Below are 16,705 nucleotides of genomic sequence, written 5' to 3'. Positions count from 1 at the left end.
ACAGTTGTACAAAATGTTGATTAGACCATATTTGGAGTATTGTGTATACTGTGGGTTGCCACAAAGATGGAAAGGGTGCCAAAGATTTCACAATAATATTGTGTAGGCTTAAGTTGAAAGAAGAGGCTGGATAGGCTGTGTCTATTTCTCCTGGAGCAATGGAGGATGAGAGGTGACATGATAGAAGGTTTAAGAAATTCTGAGTGGGTAGATAACCAGAGTCTGATGGGGTATCTAAAATTAGACAGTACATTTTTAAGGTGTGAGGGAGGAAGTTTAAAGAGGATCTGACTACAGAAAGAGTGGTTGGCATCTGGAGGATGTGGTGGAAGCAGGAACAGTAATGACATTTAAGAGGCAGCTAGACAAGTACTTGAATGAGCAGGGTATAGAAGGACATGGAATTAGTATAGACAGGCATGATGGACCCAAGGGCTGCTTCTATGCTGTACAATTCTGACTCCAAATGAATCCCGCTACGATTAATAATTTTCTCATCTCCTCACCTGACTATACCTTAACCTGGACCAAAGGTTCCAATCAGTATGGAAGGTGACCTAGCTATAGAGTGGTTGCAAATGGTTCCAAAACAGGGCATTGTCATTTGTGCTAAAGATAATCGGGTTTCCTAATGATGATCCATCATCACAAGAACTTGTTTTCACTTCCAAGCACTGGTATTTGTCCAGAAATATAAGAATTCACTAGTAACAGTAGATTTTTAAAGATTTCATTCCTGGTTCAGTGCAGTGCAGTTATGGAAAAACTCTGTGTAAACCAGTTGCCTTTCAAGATTAAGATCAATGAGAAATCCTACTCCTATCTCTTGTGCCTCCTGTATTTTCATGGAGACTGAAACTAAAGAAGAGATTCTTCCTAAAGATGAGCTTTGTTCATCATATATACACCGAAACATACAATGAAATGTGTCAAATTGTTAAAATTTTGCTGGTCGGTCTGCAAGTGTCTCCATGCTTCTGGCACCAACATGGCATGCCCACGACTCATCCCTGCTTTGGAATGTGGTAATAATCCAGAGCACACAGAGGAAATGCATGTGATCACGGGGAGAATGTACAAATTCCTTTCAGGCATTGGCAGGAATTGAACCCCTAACACTGTAAAGTGATGAGCTAACTGCTACGCTATAATGTTGCCCTAATAATTCAAACTAACCTGCAATCCAGCTCACGGGTCTAAACTCAATCACCTAGAGTTCTTGGTAATAGGGATTTTCTTCATTTCTATTTGTGGAGTTGGGTTTTACAAAGAGGAAAAATGTTACAAGATGTTCATTGTATGCAAAACCTTTTCACTGGCAAGCTGTGTGTTTTTATCTTCTAGAGCCTTGTAGCTCTTCCTCCTTTGTTCTTCTTCCATCTTGTAGATCTTTATTGTCTCATGTAGTCTTACATTTTCTTTAAAGACACTTTGAGCCTTTTCGTTAAGATTCCTGCGGAAAGAAGGAGGCAGAATTTGGTATGATTAGTCAATACTTACACAGGCTTGTTCCAGCAATAACAGATTAGTGTTGGATTAGTGTTTGTCATATATATTAACAATTCGGATGAAAATTTAAGTAGCATGATTAGTAAGTTTGCAAATGACCAAAGTAAGTGGTATGGTAGTCAGTGAAGAAAGTTGTCTAAGATTGTACCAGAATCATGATCAACTGGGAAAGTGACCCTAGCAATGGCAGGTGGAATTTAACTTAGACCAATGGGAAATAATGCATTTTGGAAACAAGCTAGTGCAGAAATGTCAGGGTGCTGGGAAATGTTGTAGAACAGCAGAGCTTAGGAGTCAAATACATACTGTAATTCCATGTAAGCGGCAACACAGGTAGACAGAATGCTGCAGAAGACCCACCTACATCAGGTGAGGTTTTGAGTACAACAGTTGAGATGTCATGTTAACATTTGTATAGGATATTGGTGAGACCACACCTAGAATACTGAGTGCAGGTCAGGTTGCCATAAAGTAGGAAGAATGAAATTAAGCTAGGAGGGGTGCAGTAAAGATTCACAAGGATGTTGCTGCAGCTGAAGAGCTTGAATAATGAGTAAGCGCAGGATAGTCTCGGACTTTTCTCCCTGGAGCAAAGGATCTTACAGAGTTTTATAAACATAATGAGGGGCAATACACAAATACTTCTAGAAGGTAACTTGACGAGCAACTAAAACATGAGCTGAGAAGTAGTATTGACCCAGAAAGATACTTTTTATACCTATGTTATTTATTTATTTAGGGATACAACACAGTAACAGGCCCTGCTGGCTCAAAAAGTCCAAACTGTCTAATTACAGGCATGTGACCAATTAACCTACTAACTCATATGTTTTTGGAATGTGGGAGGCAACTTCTTGATCACTCTGGACTCAATAAACCAATTAGCTTCCTTATTGTGACATTTTTTTATGAGGTGTTCATCTGATTAGCAAGTTATAGTGTTCCCGTTAAAGTGGTTCTTCCAGACAGAATGAAATTTAAAGAAAAAATCTGCAGGTGATAGAAATCTGAAAAAGAATGGGAAAACTCATGGATCAGGCAAATATTCTGCTGGATTCAATTTCAATACATGAGTTCTAAGGTGTACATCTTTGTACTTCTGTAGAATGGCAGTTCACAACATTAATCTTGCCAGCAAAACCCAGATCCTGAAATGCACTTTAGATAGAAATACACGCACTGTCAATATGTTGTATCAGCAGTGTTCCCTTGTTTACAAGAATTGTGTCTAAACTGTATCCACTATAGCATGAGAGCACTCTGCTTGAATTAGAAGACTGGGTCTTGAGAACAAAATACTGCCCCACTTCCCAATGTAGCACAAGGGAATAACGCCATATTGCCACAGCTGCAAATTTCCAATTGGACATTAAGCTGAGAATCCTTTTTCTCTTAGAGAAAACTATAAGATCACACTGCACCATCTGAAAAAGAATAGAAGAGCTCCACATGACATCCAAGGTAATATTCATTTCTAAACTGGCAACTGGAGACAGATTATCCCATCCTTTCCTCAGGCTTTTTCCAGTATGTTTGGATGAGACTAGAACCAGAGGTTATAGATTACGGGTGAAAGGTGAAATATTTAAGACAGACTTGAGGGAGAATTTCTTCACTCAGAGGGTGATGTGTGGAACAAGCAGACAGCAGAAGTGGTGGATGCAGGTTTGATTTCAACATTTAAGAGAAATTTAGGCATGGGTGGGAGGGGTGTGGAGGGAAATGGTCCAGGCGTAGGTTGCTGGAACTAGAGAATAATAGTTTGGCACAGACTAGATGGGCTGAAGGGTCTCTGCTGTAGTGCTCTATGACTCCATGACTCCCCATATATAATTCATCTTCTACATTTCCTACACTCTAACAGCTTCAAAAATACAGCCGGAGAGTGAGAAACACCGAATTAATATTCCCCAACCTGGAATATTCACTCTGGTTCTCTCTCACTCTCTCTCTCTGGTGCTTGAACTACTGAGTATTTGCAATGTTTTCTGATTTTATTTTTGGATCTACAGCATCTGCAGGCTTTTTCTTTGCATTTTTTATTGTTTGAAATGGAACTTCAATGAAGCAAATTGAGGAGGATATTATTGCAGGCCAATTCTTACATAACGGCTTCAATGTGAGCCTGCTCAGTCAGCTGATTCAGCCTCTGCTCTGCCTCCTGCTCCAAGCGGACCTGAAATTAAAAGTCAATGCATTAATACTATTACAATATAATGCAACTACATTTTTCTCATTCTGTTAGAACATAGAAATTCACAGCACATTAAAGGCCCTTTGGCCCACAATTGTTTGCCAACAATGTTACCTATTCTAGAGACTGCCTAGAATTTCCCTAGCACATACCCCTCTATTTTTCTAAGCTCCATGTACATATCTAATAGCCTCTTAAAAGACCCTATTGTATCTGCTTCCACCACTGCCAATAGCATTGCGTTCCACACACCCACCACTCTCTGTGTGAAAAACTTACATCCCCTGACATCCACTCAGTACCTATTTCCAAGCACTTTAAAACTACACCCCCTTGTATTAGCCATTTCAGCCCTGGGAAAAAGCCTCTGACTATCCACACAATCAATGCCTCTCATCTTATACACCTCTATCAGGTCACTTCTCATCCTCTGTCGCTCCAAGGAAAAAAGGCCAAGTACACTCAACCTATTCTCATAAGGTATGCCCTCCAATCCAGGCCACATCCTTGTAAATCTCCTTTGCACTCTCTATAGTATCCACATCCTTCCTGTAGTGAGGTGACCAGAAATGAACACAATACTCACGTGGGGTCTGACAAGGTCTTGTATAGCTTTAACATTACCTCATGGCTCTTGAACTCAATCCCATGGTTGATGAATGCCAACATACCATACGTCTTATTAACAACACTGTCAACCTGCACAGCAGCTTTGAGTGTCCTAATGACATGGACCCCGAGATCTCTCAGATCCTCCATGCTACCAAGAATCTTACCATTTATATTACTTCAATGAATTAAAGTTCTGTGCCATTTGCTGAAAAAGTGCTTTACTACTTATTCAAAAATAATTGCAAATTACTTTAAAACTACAAAAAGCATAATTATATCATAGAACATAAGAGCACAATACAGGCCCTTCAGCCCACGATTTTATGCCCACCTTTTAATCTACTCTGTGATCAGTCTAACCCTTTCCTCTTTCATAGTCTTCCATTCTTCTTTCATCCATGTGCCTATCTGAGAGTTTCTTTAAAGGTCCCTGATGTACTTACCTCTACCACCATCCCTGGCTGTGCAATCATGCATTTATCATTCTCTGTGTAAAAGATCTTCTTCTGACATCCTCCCTATACTTTCCCCCAGTCACCTTAAAATTATGCCCTCTCACTTTAGCCATTGCCGCACTGGGATAAAGGGGCTGGCTATCCACTCTATCAGGGCCTCTTATAATCTTATACACTCCTTTCATGTGAATGCTACCATCTCATCCTCCTTCACTAAAAAGAAAAGTTCTACAATCTTTCCTCATAAGATGTTTTCTCTAATCCAGGCAGCATCCTTGTAAATCTCTTCTGCACCCTCTCTAAAGCTTCCACATCCTTCCTATAATGAGGTGACCAGAACTGAACACAATAGTCCAAGAGAGAGCTTATGTGGACAAAATCACTGGCACAGACCAGAAAGGCCTGCTTCTGTGCGATAACACTGTGATGGCATGAACACTCTTCTTTAATTGCAAATAATATTAACGAAGGGTCCTCCTTGGGTCCATTAGGTCAATGTTGGGCTCAACATTGTGGGGGACCTTCAACAGAGTTACAGTCATTATCACATGTATCTTGGCTAGTCTGGTATAAAGTCCTAACACTCAAATTTAGCACCTCTCAGTTTTTTTCAAATGATGATTGTCTCACTGTATGTTTCTGGCATTTTCTCATGTTGTTGTTATTATAAATATTATTTGTTTAATCCTGAGATCAACAGGTTTCAATGGCATAACTGTTACTTGAATTTTGTTATATTGTGGAGCTCAAAGGCTCTTCTCAATCAATACCCATTGTTTGAAACCTATAATCTATTAAAATGCTTTCTCACTACTTAAGTAATTCCTTCCTATAAAGTAAAAGGGTGTGTGTATGTGTGTACGCACATAATGTATAAACTGCATATATCACCAAAGCAAAATGACTCAGTCCTTACTCTTGCTTTTCCCCTCCCCATGCCCCTACCTACGTCCGTCCTCTTTTGCCACAACTAGCCCTTTCCTCTCTTTCTGAAATCTTTGTTTTGACAATAAGAGGTCTGAAACACATGAAAGGAGGGGAAAAAGGAAAGGTCTACTTTGTACAGCTGCAGAGTTCTTTCTGTCACCAGTCATCTGCCAGTATTTGCTATTGTAGACTTCGCCAAATCCTATCAAGTATGAGATAGGCCAAAAATTAATTAGTGTTAGACTAGATTTTTGACTACCAATGACATACCTTTCCTTCAAAAAATTTGTTTTCCAGCTGCCTCAGTGTTTCTTTGTGTTCTTTGTTTGCTGTGTTCATAGCCTCTTTTATCTGAGATGACAATAAAAAAAATTTAAAAACATTTATTTTGTTCTTGTATCACCCTAGATTTGCAACAATGTAACAGATCTCTTTTCTATGCCATGCTATTTTTTGGAAAGAAGTTATAATTGAATACTTGGCTGTTCTCATGGGCAAATGGAAACATCTCACCATAGGTACTATGTCGAAGAAAAGGACGAGAGTTTATCCTTCAAAGGAAACTGATAATGTGGTTACATATCATTGTTTGCAATTTGAAACCTTAATTAAAACAGTGATTGCACCTTGAAATCAGTGCATTCACTTGTAAATTGTGAAAGGTGCTAGTATAATACTGTAGTTTTTAAAAACAAGTCACCATTTAACAATATCTAACAGCCAAGACTGAGACCATGCATCCTTCTGTACCAACACAGAGGCTGTGTACAAGAAGGGCCAGAGTCACCTTTACTTCCTGAGGAGACTGAGATCCTTTGGACTATGCAGGCCTCTCCTTCTCACATTCTATCAGTCTGTTGTCGCCAGTACAATCTTCTATGTGGTGGTGTGCTGGGGCAATGACATCAACACGGGTGAAGCCAACTGGCTCAATAAAGTGATTAGAAAGGCTGGCTCTGTTATAGGAGTCAAACTGGACACAATGGAGACTGTGGTAAAACAGTGGACCCTACGGAAAATCCTGGCAATTCTGGACAATGTTTCTCACCCTTTGCATGCCACCTTGGCTGAATAGAGGAGCCTTTTTGGTAATAGACTGTTGGCCAGAAGAAACTGTAGTCTGATCAAGGACAGGGGAAGCAGACTAGCCAGTTCTCTTTGTTTCCCCCATTTTGTGGACTCTGAACAGTTTCTTGCTCTTGGATAATCTAATCACAGAGCAACTGAATGTGGACACAGGAAGCTTCAGGTAATGATCTGCTAAACCTGAGACCACCCTCGAACAAATAGCCGTTTATTATGTGAAGGGAATGGACTGAACTGATCCTTGCTCTGGGACAATCTAATCAGAGCAACAAACCTGAGATTATTCTCAGAGGAGTAGCTACTTGTCATGTAAAATGCCAGACCTGCAATCGGTAATCTCATTAGACTCTGTCTGGGTTGTCTCATTTAACTGGTTTGGACCAGTCAGAGTGTAACGACACAAATACACAAGGCTGGAGTGGGCAGAGCCATGAAACAATGTTGGCTGTAGCCCTGTACAATGACCAATAAGAAGGTGACCCCAGTAGGTCAGGTGATCTTGAGCCATTGGGACAGAGATCCAATGGTCCAACTGATGAGAAACAGTATAAGACTCAGGATCTCCAAATACGCAGGAGCGCTAACCCTCCAGCAACCAGAAACCAAACATCATGGATAAGGAGGACCCAACAGACACGTGGAGATCAAGGAGTGCCTGGCCAGCGTAGACTCCTTTCCGGATAATATCCTTTTCTCTTCATTGGCTGTTCATGGACTGTCAGGGAATTCTAGTAGGGTGCACACAGAGACAGTTTGTGAACTCACGTGCTTTTACTTGAAACAATAGAAGTTACTCATTGGTAACTACAGATTCTCTGTGTCTCGCTGATCATTATTACAAGGGGTGATTCCTGTAACAAGACTAAGACAACTCTGCTGCTCCAAAGAGCACTATATGAGGTCATTCTTACCCTCGGCCATTATGCTCTATAATGAGTCAACCTATAACTGGGGAAGTGATAACCCCTCCTGTCAGACCGTTTGAGGTAAGTTATTTTTCATTCTTTCTTACTTCTCCTCTAATATTTGTATATTTGTATATCAGTGCACTTGTAATGCTACCATGACACTGTAATTTCCTTTGGGATCAACAAAGTATCTATCCTATCCTATAAGTGTACATATTTGATCCTTTACTTGAAATTACTGCTAGAATGTAGAAGTACCAGAAAGGACATTTTTAAATGGTAAAAGCACGGGTTGGAAAAGACTAAGTGGATTTCCTTTGTTTCCACAAATGAACTGATCAACTTTCCAAGATAAATCAATTTTAATTGACGCATTTAATTTTCTCTCCTTACCCTGTTTTCATTCATTGTTGTAGATTTATATTTACAGTGGATTCTAGTTAATTAGGCCACTGGTCAATCAAGGCAGCTGCTTATTTGGGACAACTATAAAATAATAAAAATTAATCAAGAGAATAGCCAGAATTTCCTTTGTTTATTTGGGACACTATGCTGGTTAATTGGGGCAGGAGACAGTTACCAAACATTTTCTAACTAGTGACAGTCGCATGCATTTTCATGGTTTTTAGACATTACACCATGCTAAGAGTGAACACTTTTTAAATAATGTCAGTTGTGTGTGTCGAGTTCAAAAATCAGTGATATTTTTCACTGATAGTTGGTGAGAAATAATCAGTAAGACAATTTAGAACTGCTTTGTTGACTGCATTTTCAAGCTTTCAGGCATGGAGTTGCCCAGAACAGCTGGGAGTGAAAATGAAACAACTTCACTACTTCAACGAGTTAGGGACTAAAAAGAATTTAAAAGTACCGACAATGATCTTGAATACTTCAAGGGAAATGAAGACTTGGAAGATGCAATCATTGAAAGGATTGTATGAAGGTAGTCCATATCTACGCTAGGTGTCTGCACCAATTTTTGTTTATTTACAGTCAATCAAAAGAACATGGCAGCAAACATTGGATGAATTCCTCCATTGATAATTATTGGGAACTAATACACAGTTTTATAGTACTGTAGTAGTATTGATGGTATTCTAATTTGTTATGATTTTTATTTAAATACATAATTTGTTACTCAGTTAAACAGTAGTTTGTCTTTTCTATACCTTTTTAATTACTTCCATCAAACTTCAGCTAACTGGAGCAGCTGCTTAATTGGGCCAATATGTACTGATCCCAATGTGTCCCATTTAACTGGATTCCACTGTATCTGTTCATGGAATATGGATGTCATTGACCATGCACCATTTATTGTGTACCTCTGAGAAGCCAGTAAATAGTTAATGATGTATTTCTGGAGTCACACACTTCAAGTACAAGGATATCAGTGAAGTAGAATTGTTTTTGCAACATTCCAGTACCTTCATGATAAGTCAGATTAGTTTTATTTTTAATTCCAGATTGATATGTACATCTTAATTTAAATTATTCTGTGGATATGGTGAAAGTGAATCCTAAACTCATTTTCTTGGATCAATGATCCAGAGCTCTGCTAATATTGTAACTCAACCGTTAGTCTGCTGTGTCACTCCAAAGCAGTGTTATTCATTTTCCATATATTGATAAGGAAGCCCTATCCACTCTAAAGATTGAGCCAAAGATGAAACCCTTAGCTTCAAGAAGTGATGGTGCCCAGGTATAAAAGTTGTTGCTGTTTGGGGAATAGGACAAATTAGGTTCTTCAGCTGGAGTAAAAAAGGACTGGAAGGATTCATTCGGAGAGCTGATCACATCTGAGATCCCCTTTGACCTCAAAGTAAACAAACCTGCCAGTTAGACAGGATGGGTTTGAATGTTAGATGTAAGTCTCGGAAATGAAACTAAAATGTTCTTCCATGTCCTGAAGTAGGGTCTTGGCCAGAAATGTTAACTGTATATTCATTTCCATAGATGCTGCCTGACTTGCTGTGTTCCTCCAGCATTTTGTGTGCATTGCTTTGGATTTCCAGTATGTCCAGAATCTCGTGTCTGAAATATCCATGAATACTTTTCTTGGGGAAGGTAGCTCCTTCGTAAACAGATCTCTATGTACGGATAGTGAGTGTGAAGAAAGAATAAGGAAAGTGTCTTTAAAAATGGAGCTTTGCTATTCAGCTAAAAGAAAATATGTATAAAACAAACAGAGCAAAATGGCAAAATTCAAACTGAAACATCTCAAAATAATTCAATAACACAGAATCATGACACTTAAATGACAACTGTTAATAGCTGTTCACCAGTTATATCCCCAATTGCAGAAAAATAATCCAGTATATAATTATTAACAGGTAGTCCTAGAATAGTTAATAATCATAAATTATTTTGTTTAATATTGAGATTAATTTCAGCAGAACTTCGTTAACACCAGATGACCAGTTTGCGTAGTGTTTGTGATTTCATTTACATAAGTGCATACATAAACAAACAAATCAAAATAGACTCACATCATCCAATTCATTTTCCAGGAAAACTTGTTTCTTCCTGAATTCTTTGACCCTGTTCAATTCTCCTTGAATTAGCTGCATTTCTTTAATCTTTTGCAACATTTTGTTTTGCAAATGCTCAGTTTGTTGGGTGTGGATTTCGATCTGTGGAAATGTAAGAGAACATTCAAGCAAAGTTGACTGCGATGCATCTTTTCACTGAAAACTCATTCATTATGTAGGCAGTTCCCCTATATTTATGGAAGAAATTTTATTTAATTATGTATCTGATCATAGTAGTTTAACAACAAAAAGCATACGGTATATTTTATATAAAAACACAAAATGCTGGCAGAATTCAGCAGGCCAGACAGCATCTATGGGAGGAGGTAGTGATGACGTTTCGGGCTAAAAGAAGGGTTTTGGCCTGAAACATCAACTCCTGATGAAGGGTTTCGGCCCCAAATGTCGTCACTACCTCCTTCCATAGATGCTGTCTGCCCTACTGAGTTCTGCCAGCATTTTGTGTTTTTATTTATTTCCAGCATCTGCAGATTCACTCGTGTTGCTGGTATATTTTATATTTGCATTACGATCACCAAATATGCAAAAACGCTCCTGGTGAACTTGAAATCAGAGTGAGCAATTGAGAAGTTAGAAAAAAGCTTCTTTACAAAAAGAAATGTTAGACTCTCTACCAAGAAGCAATAATTGGTCGCTGAATAAACAAATGAAAAACTGATATCAGTCTTTTCTTTTTAAACAAATGGTATGAAATGATATGCAGCCATGCTGATAAACAAAGTAGAGATATGCAGTAGATTAGGGTAAGCTCCTCTTGTAGTAGAACAGGCTTAAAAAGCAAGCTGGATAATTTTGTGCTCTTGCATCTAATAAAAACATTTAAGAACAGATAATTGCAGGATAAAAAGAGCATTTCAAAAATTAATCTCACTGCCATGCACTCCTATGACTTAATATTAATCTAATCATCTCTTGATAGATCGTTCAAACAATCATTTAGAAGAAGAACTTTCCTCAAACATACTGTGATTTGAGCTGCAACATAGCATAACCCTTTGTTATCACGGCCACACATTGTCCTGCTAGTTTCATTATTTTACTTCCTTGCATCCAGAACTAATTACCTAAAATTGGTAGCGTAGTGGTTAGCACAACGCTTTACAGTACCAGTGATCCACGGTTCAATTCCCACCAATGCCTGTAAAGAGTTTGTATGTTCTCCCTGTGACCACATGCATTTCTTCCCACGTTCCAAAGACATACCAGTGAGTAGGTTAATTGGCAATTGAAAATTGTCCCATGATTAGGCTCGGCTTAAATCGTGGGTTTGCTGAGCGGCGCAGCTTGAAGGACTGGATGGGCCTATTCTGCTGTATCTCAATAAATAAACAAATTTACAAATTGTGGACAGTTCCACAATTTCCTGTTGTGCTATCCGAAACCTAGTGCTTCATGTTTTTGAAAGTTTTATTAGCCCTTTATGCCTCTGAGCATATTTATATCTCAAATGTGTCCTTCACTTTGTTTCTGTTACTCTTAAAGAATGATTACATAGCATCACATAATGATCCAGCACAAAAGATTGTCATTTATTTTGAGGTACAGCACAGTAACAGGACCTTCTGGTTCAACAAGCCCACACTGCTCGATTATACCTATGGGACCAATTAACCTACAAATCTCTACATCTTTGAAACATCAGAGGAAACTGGAGCCAGGACAATGTACAAACTCCTTACAGACAGCAAAGGGAATTGAACATGGGTTGCTAGAGCTCTGATAGTGTTACACTAACTGCTATGTTACTGTGCTGTCCTCGAGTTAAATCTTTAGGGGAAATATCCAATCCAATTAATCCCCATGGTTTTACTCCATATTCTGGTAAATCTAAAGATATATTTATTGGATTATTCTGCAAGTGATACAACAGAATATAGATCAGTTACAGTTATGGGCAGAGTATTGGCAGATGGAGTTTAATTTGGGCAAGTGTGAGGTTTTGCACTTCAGGAGGTTAAGTATAAGGGGAAATTGGGACTGATGTACAGAGGCATCCTGGGGTCTCTGTCCATAGCTTGTTGAAGGCAGCAACACAAGTGGAAAGGTAGATAGATAGCGGAGATAGTCTCTTTTCCTTGGTAGAAATACATAGAGGATATAGCTCTAATGTGAGAGGGGAATAGTTTAAAAGTGATTTGTGGGTTGCTTCTTCACATAGAGAGTAGTAGGTGCCTGGAACTCACTGCAAGGATTGGCGCTGGAAGCAGACGCAAAAGTGATCTTTAAGTGTCAGGCCTATGACATAGAACATAGGACAGTATAGCACAGTTTCGGCCCTTGGCCCATGATGTTATGCTGACCTCTTAATCTACTCTAAGATCAATCTAACCCTTACCTACCCCATAGCCCTCCATTTTTCATGATCTTAATGAAAGAATTAATGATTTTTGTGGCCAAGTTTACAGACAATAAAAGATAGGTGGAGGAGCAAGAAATATTGAGGAAGTAGGGAGACGGCATAAGGTCTTGGATAGATTAGAAGAATTAGCAAAATACCAAACTGCTGGAGAAATTCAGCAGGTTGAACGGTATCTGTGGAGGCAAAGAGATAGTTGAGGTTTCAGGTTGAGAGTCTGCATCAGGGCAGTGTTTAGTCTGAAGTTATGTTCTTTACAAATTCCATAAATATACAGGAAAAATAGCAAACACTTACCATTTTCTTATTCTCATCAGCTGCTTGTTGCTTTTGATCTACTAACTGCTGTTGAAGTTGGTTAATCTGTAAAACACAAATTTATTGGATTACATCGACAAGAATCAGCTTCTTTTAGGATCAAAGCCAAATTACTAACAGCTTTCGATTCTCCTCCCATCCTGAATGCAAACTCGAAACAGCATGACACAGAAGTCTATAAATAAATTCTCCAACATACCGCATGATAATCTAATTAGAATAAGAAAGACTATTCACAAACACTGGAAAAGCAGCAGGCCATTCAGTCCCTCAACCTTGGTCTGTCTTTCCATCACATCAAATTCATTTACCCATTGCTGGCCCATATCCTTTGAAGCACTCACTGACACAAAATTTTCCAGTCCTGAAAAATCAACCCAGGATCCAAAGCTATTTGACAAGAAAGTTCCAAATTTCTGCTCTTGTTCTAGAAAACACATCTTGACTTTGCTTTTCAACCCATGGTCCATGGACCCCTTGTTTTGGTCCATGGCATAAAAAACAGTTGGGTTTTAAGATTACATGCTCACCATAGAGAAAAAAAAATTCTGCACTTCTATCCTGTCATAATCTATAATATTATGAACATTTGAATAATTTCCCAACCTTCTACAATCAAGGGAGTACAAGCTTGGTTTCTGCAACTAGTTCTCATGACTTAACCCTATAAGCCCCAAAATTTTTTGACTAAAGCTCCACGTTTTCAAGATCAATATCCTTCCTGCAAAAGACTGTTGAGAAATGAACAAAGTACTCAAAATGGGGGTCTGATCAAGGTTCTATCCTCTTCCACATTGCATACTACCTTCAGTACTCCCCCATGAACTTAGCTCTGGTGTTTGCCTTTAATTATACTGATTTACTACTTAGCAAGTTGGATTCTTTATTCTCACATGAAAGAAAATAAACAAATACATAAGTCTATTTAATGTCCTCAAAAATATCAATGAAAGGGAATTGCAGTAAAGGAGCCACTTTACATCAAACATGGGTGTGTCAGGAACAGCTTTGATGGGGATAAAGAGAAGCATTATATATTAAATAAAAGTAAATTCTTGGGAAATCATTCAAGATTCTTTTTACCTTATCCTCTTTCTCCAAGTCCTGTTTCTTTAAATATGAGATCACTTCCATAGTATCCCTTTCTACATGAAACCGATCATTTATTAAAGTTTCATTGGCTCTTGCAAGCATTTGTGCTGTGTTGCGATATTCCACTCGTGACTTCTCAATAACATTCAACTTGGATTCCCACAAAGTAGCATTGGCTTTTGCTTTTTCCACATCTGAATCCATGGAAACCTTCGCATCAGATTTTTCATCTTTTTTCTTTTTTCTAAGTAGATAAACAAATATTTCTGAAGGAAATACTTTAAAAAGCTATTTGTTTACTAATTCCCCATTTCCAAAAAAAAACCCTAGATTATTTCTGCATCAGGGAGAAAGAACATCACTCATTACATCAAAATTCAAAGTAAATTCATTATCAATGTCACCACAGGCAGCCCTAACATTCATTTACTTGTGGGCATTCACACTAAGTACAAAAAAACACAACAGAATCAATAAAAAACTGTACACAAAAAAAAGACAAACAACCAATGTGCCAAACAACAAACAATGATCTATCAAAGTCTCAGAATTTCTGCTAGACAGGAATCCAGATTAAGTAAGTGAGAATGCAAACAACTGCATTCCTACCTATTTATCATGCCCAATGTATCCAAGTTCAAGTGGTAGAAATGGAACTTCCTAAATTAAAACGTTCTGTCCTTCTGACTGTATTTGGCTGACAACTGTGATGTTTTGGTGCAAGTTTGGGTGCTGGCAGGTGATTCCTTTCTTCATAAACAGAATAGCCATGATTAAATGGCAGAGCAGACTTGATGGGCCAAATGGCCAATTCTGCTCCTATATCTTATTGTCTTAGATGCTGGAAATCCAGAGGAACACACACAAAATACTAGAGAAATGCAGCATGTCTAGCATTATCTATGGAGGGGAATAAACAGGTGACATTTCAGGCCAAGATTCTTCATCAAGACTGGAAAGAAAGGGGAAGAAGCCAGAATAAGAATGAGGAAAGAGAGAAGCTGGCATGTGATAGGTGAAGCCAGGTGAGGGGAAAGGTGGGAATGAAGTGAGAAGTTGGGAGGTGATTGGTGAAAAAGGTGGAGGACTGAAGAAGAAGGAATGCTAAAGGGTATAAGAGTGGAAGGAGAAGTGGCAGCAGAGACAGGAGATAGGCAGGTGAGGTGATGAGCGGGAGTAAGAGGGAAGCCGTCAACTTTTCATTTTTTACTTCTGAACTAAATTTGGAGGAAGTCCTACAAATCTCTGGTGAGACCGCACTTCGAGTATTGTGTTCAATTCTGGTCACCTCATTATAGGAAGGATGTGGAAGCTATGGAGAGGGTGCAGAGGAGATTTACCAGGATGTTGCCTCGTTTGGAGAACAAGTCATATTAAGCAAGGTTAGCAGAGCTGGGACTTTTCTCTTTGGAGTGTAGAAGAATAAAAGGGGACTTGATAGAGATCTACAAGATTATGAGAGGCATAGATAGGGTGGATAGTCAGTACCTGTTTCCCAGGGCACCAATAGCAAACACCAGAGGGCATATGTACAAAATTAAGGGAGGGAAGTTTAGGGGAGACATCAGGGGTAAGTTTTTTGCACAGAGGGTTGTGAGTGGCTGGAATGACTTGCCAGGGATGGTGGTGGAGGGTAAAACATTAGGGGTATTTAAGAGACTCTTGGACAGGTACATGGATGAAAGAAAAATGGAGGGTTATGGGGTAGTGTGGGTTTAGTACATTTTTTAAGTATTATATGGGTCAGCACAACATGGAGGGCTGAAGGGCCTGTACTGTGCTGTAGTGTAGTGTTCTATCCAACCTTGGCTATGCTCACACCTAACACATTTTGCTAACTGTCCCAAAGAACCCGATCCTCTTTGCATTCTGTGTTGCTTGTCATGTCTCCCTTTTTCACAAATGGAAAATGCATCTTTATTAGTTTTTCTACTGTAGTGTTACTTTTATTGGTAGATCTACTGTGACAGGGAGTCATATCCCAAATATTTACCTCTTTCCTGATGCTGAACAGTATACCACTCGTCCCGAGCAATTTGGTTCAGTATTTGAAAGGAATGCTATTCATGTTTACCTGGTGACAAGTTCCCACTTCTCCTGCCCTGCAAAACCTTCCTTCATTTTGACAACAGGTTGAAATAACAAGAAGACAGAAGCAGCTAGGCTCAATGTAGCAAACAAATTATTTCAGTAAAACAAACAAAAGCAGAGTTACCCTTTTGCTTTCTTCGGCATGGTGAAGTACAGTTAAGTTCAGAGTTGCTGTGCTGGAAGTTAATTCTGCCTTCGGTCGGTCACGCACCGGGCCCGCAGCCGTTACCCAGGAAACGAGATACACAACGTTTGGGGGATGCGACATGCAAGGAACATACACCTGTGACGTAATACCCAGGACTTCTCAAGCGTACTTTAGAAGTTCTGCGTATTACGTTTATAATATACGTTTAATCTGCTTGCTGATTTACATTGCGTTTGAAATGCTTTATGCTGAATTTTATAAATATAAAATCGTACAAGTGAGAAAAATTGCTCAAATTTGGTCTCCACACATAAAATGCCAGAGATCTCATCGAAACCCAGCGAATATTGAAAGACGTAGATAGGGTAGACGTGGAAAGGATGTTTCCTATAGTGGGGGGATCTAGGAGTAGGGGGCGCCGCCTCAAAATAGAAGGACGTCCCTTTAGAACAGAAATGAG

The 16,705-nt window shown here is 39.0% G+C and overlaps 1 protein-coding gene across 1 annotated transcript in view; it reads right to left on the bottom strand.

Annotated features, from left to right (window-relative positions):
* Nucleotides 1-16,373, bottom strand: part of LOC132389362 (basal body-orientation factor 1-like) — a 35,000-nt gene extending 18,627 nt beyond the window's left edge. Inside the window, exons 1-7 of the mRNA XM_059961885.1 lie at nucleotides 16,222-16,373; nucleotides 13,998-14,250; nucleotides 12,894-12,959; nucleotides 10,178-10,321; nucleotides 5,968-6,048; nucleotides 3,615-3,685; nucleotides 1,309-1,453 (exon numbers count right to left, since the gene is read on the bottom strand). Of these exons, the coding sequence (XP_059817868.1) occupies nucleotides 1,309-1,453; nucleotides 3,615-3,685; nucleotides 5,968-6,048; nucleotides 10,178-10,321; nucleotides 12,894-12,959; nucleotides 13,998-14,250; nucleotides 16,222-16,241 (780 nt within the window). The 5' untranslated portion in view covers nucleotides 16,242-16,373. The remainder of the gene's footprint in view (nucleotides 1-1,308; nucleotides 1,454-3,614; nucleotides 3,686-5,967; nucleotides 6,049-10,177; nucleotides 10,322-12,893; nucleotides 12,960-13,997; nucleotides 14,251-16,221) is intronic.
* Between the last annotated feature and the right edge of the window lie 332 nt (nucleotides 16,374-16,705).

The sequence above is a fragment of the Hypanus sabinus genome, chromosome 2 (genome assembly GCF_030144855.1).
Source record: "Hypanus sabinus isolate sHypSab1 chromosome 2, sHypSab1.hap1, whole genome shotgun sequence".
Classification (NCBI taxonomy): domain Eukaryota; kingdom Metazoa; phylum Chordata; class Chondrichthyes; order Myliobatiformes; family Dasyatidae; genus Hypanus; species Hypanus sabinus.
The sequence above is the reverse complement of the archived record's forward strand: the minus strand, read 5'-3'. Positions and strand labels throughout refer to the sequence as shown.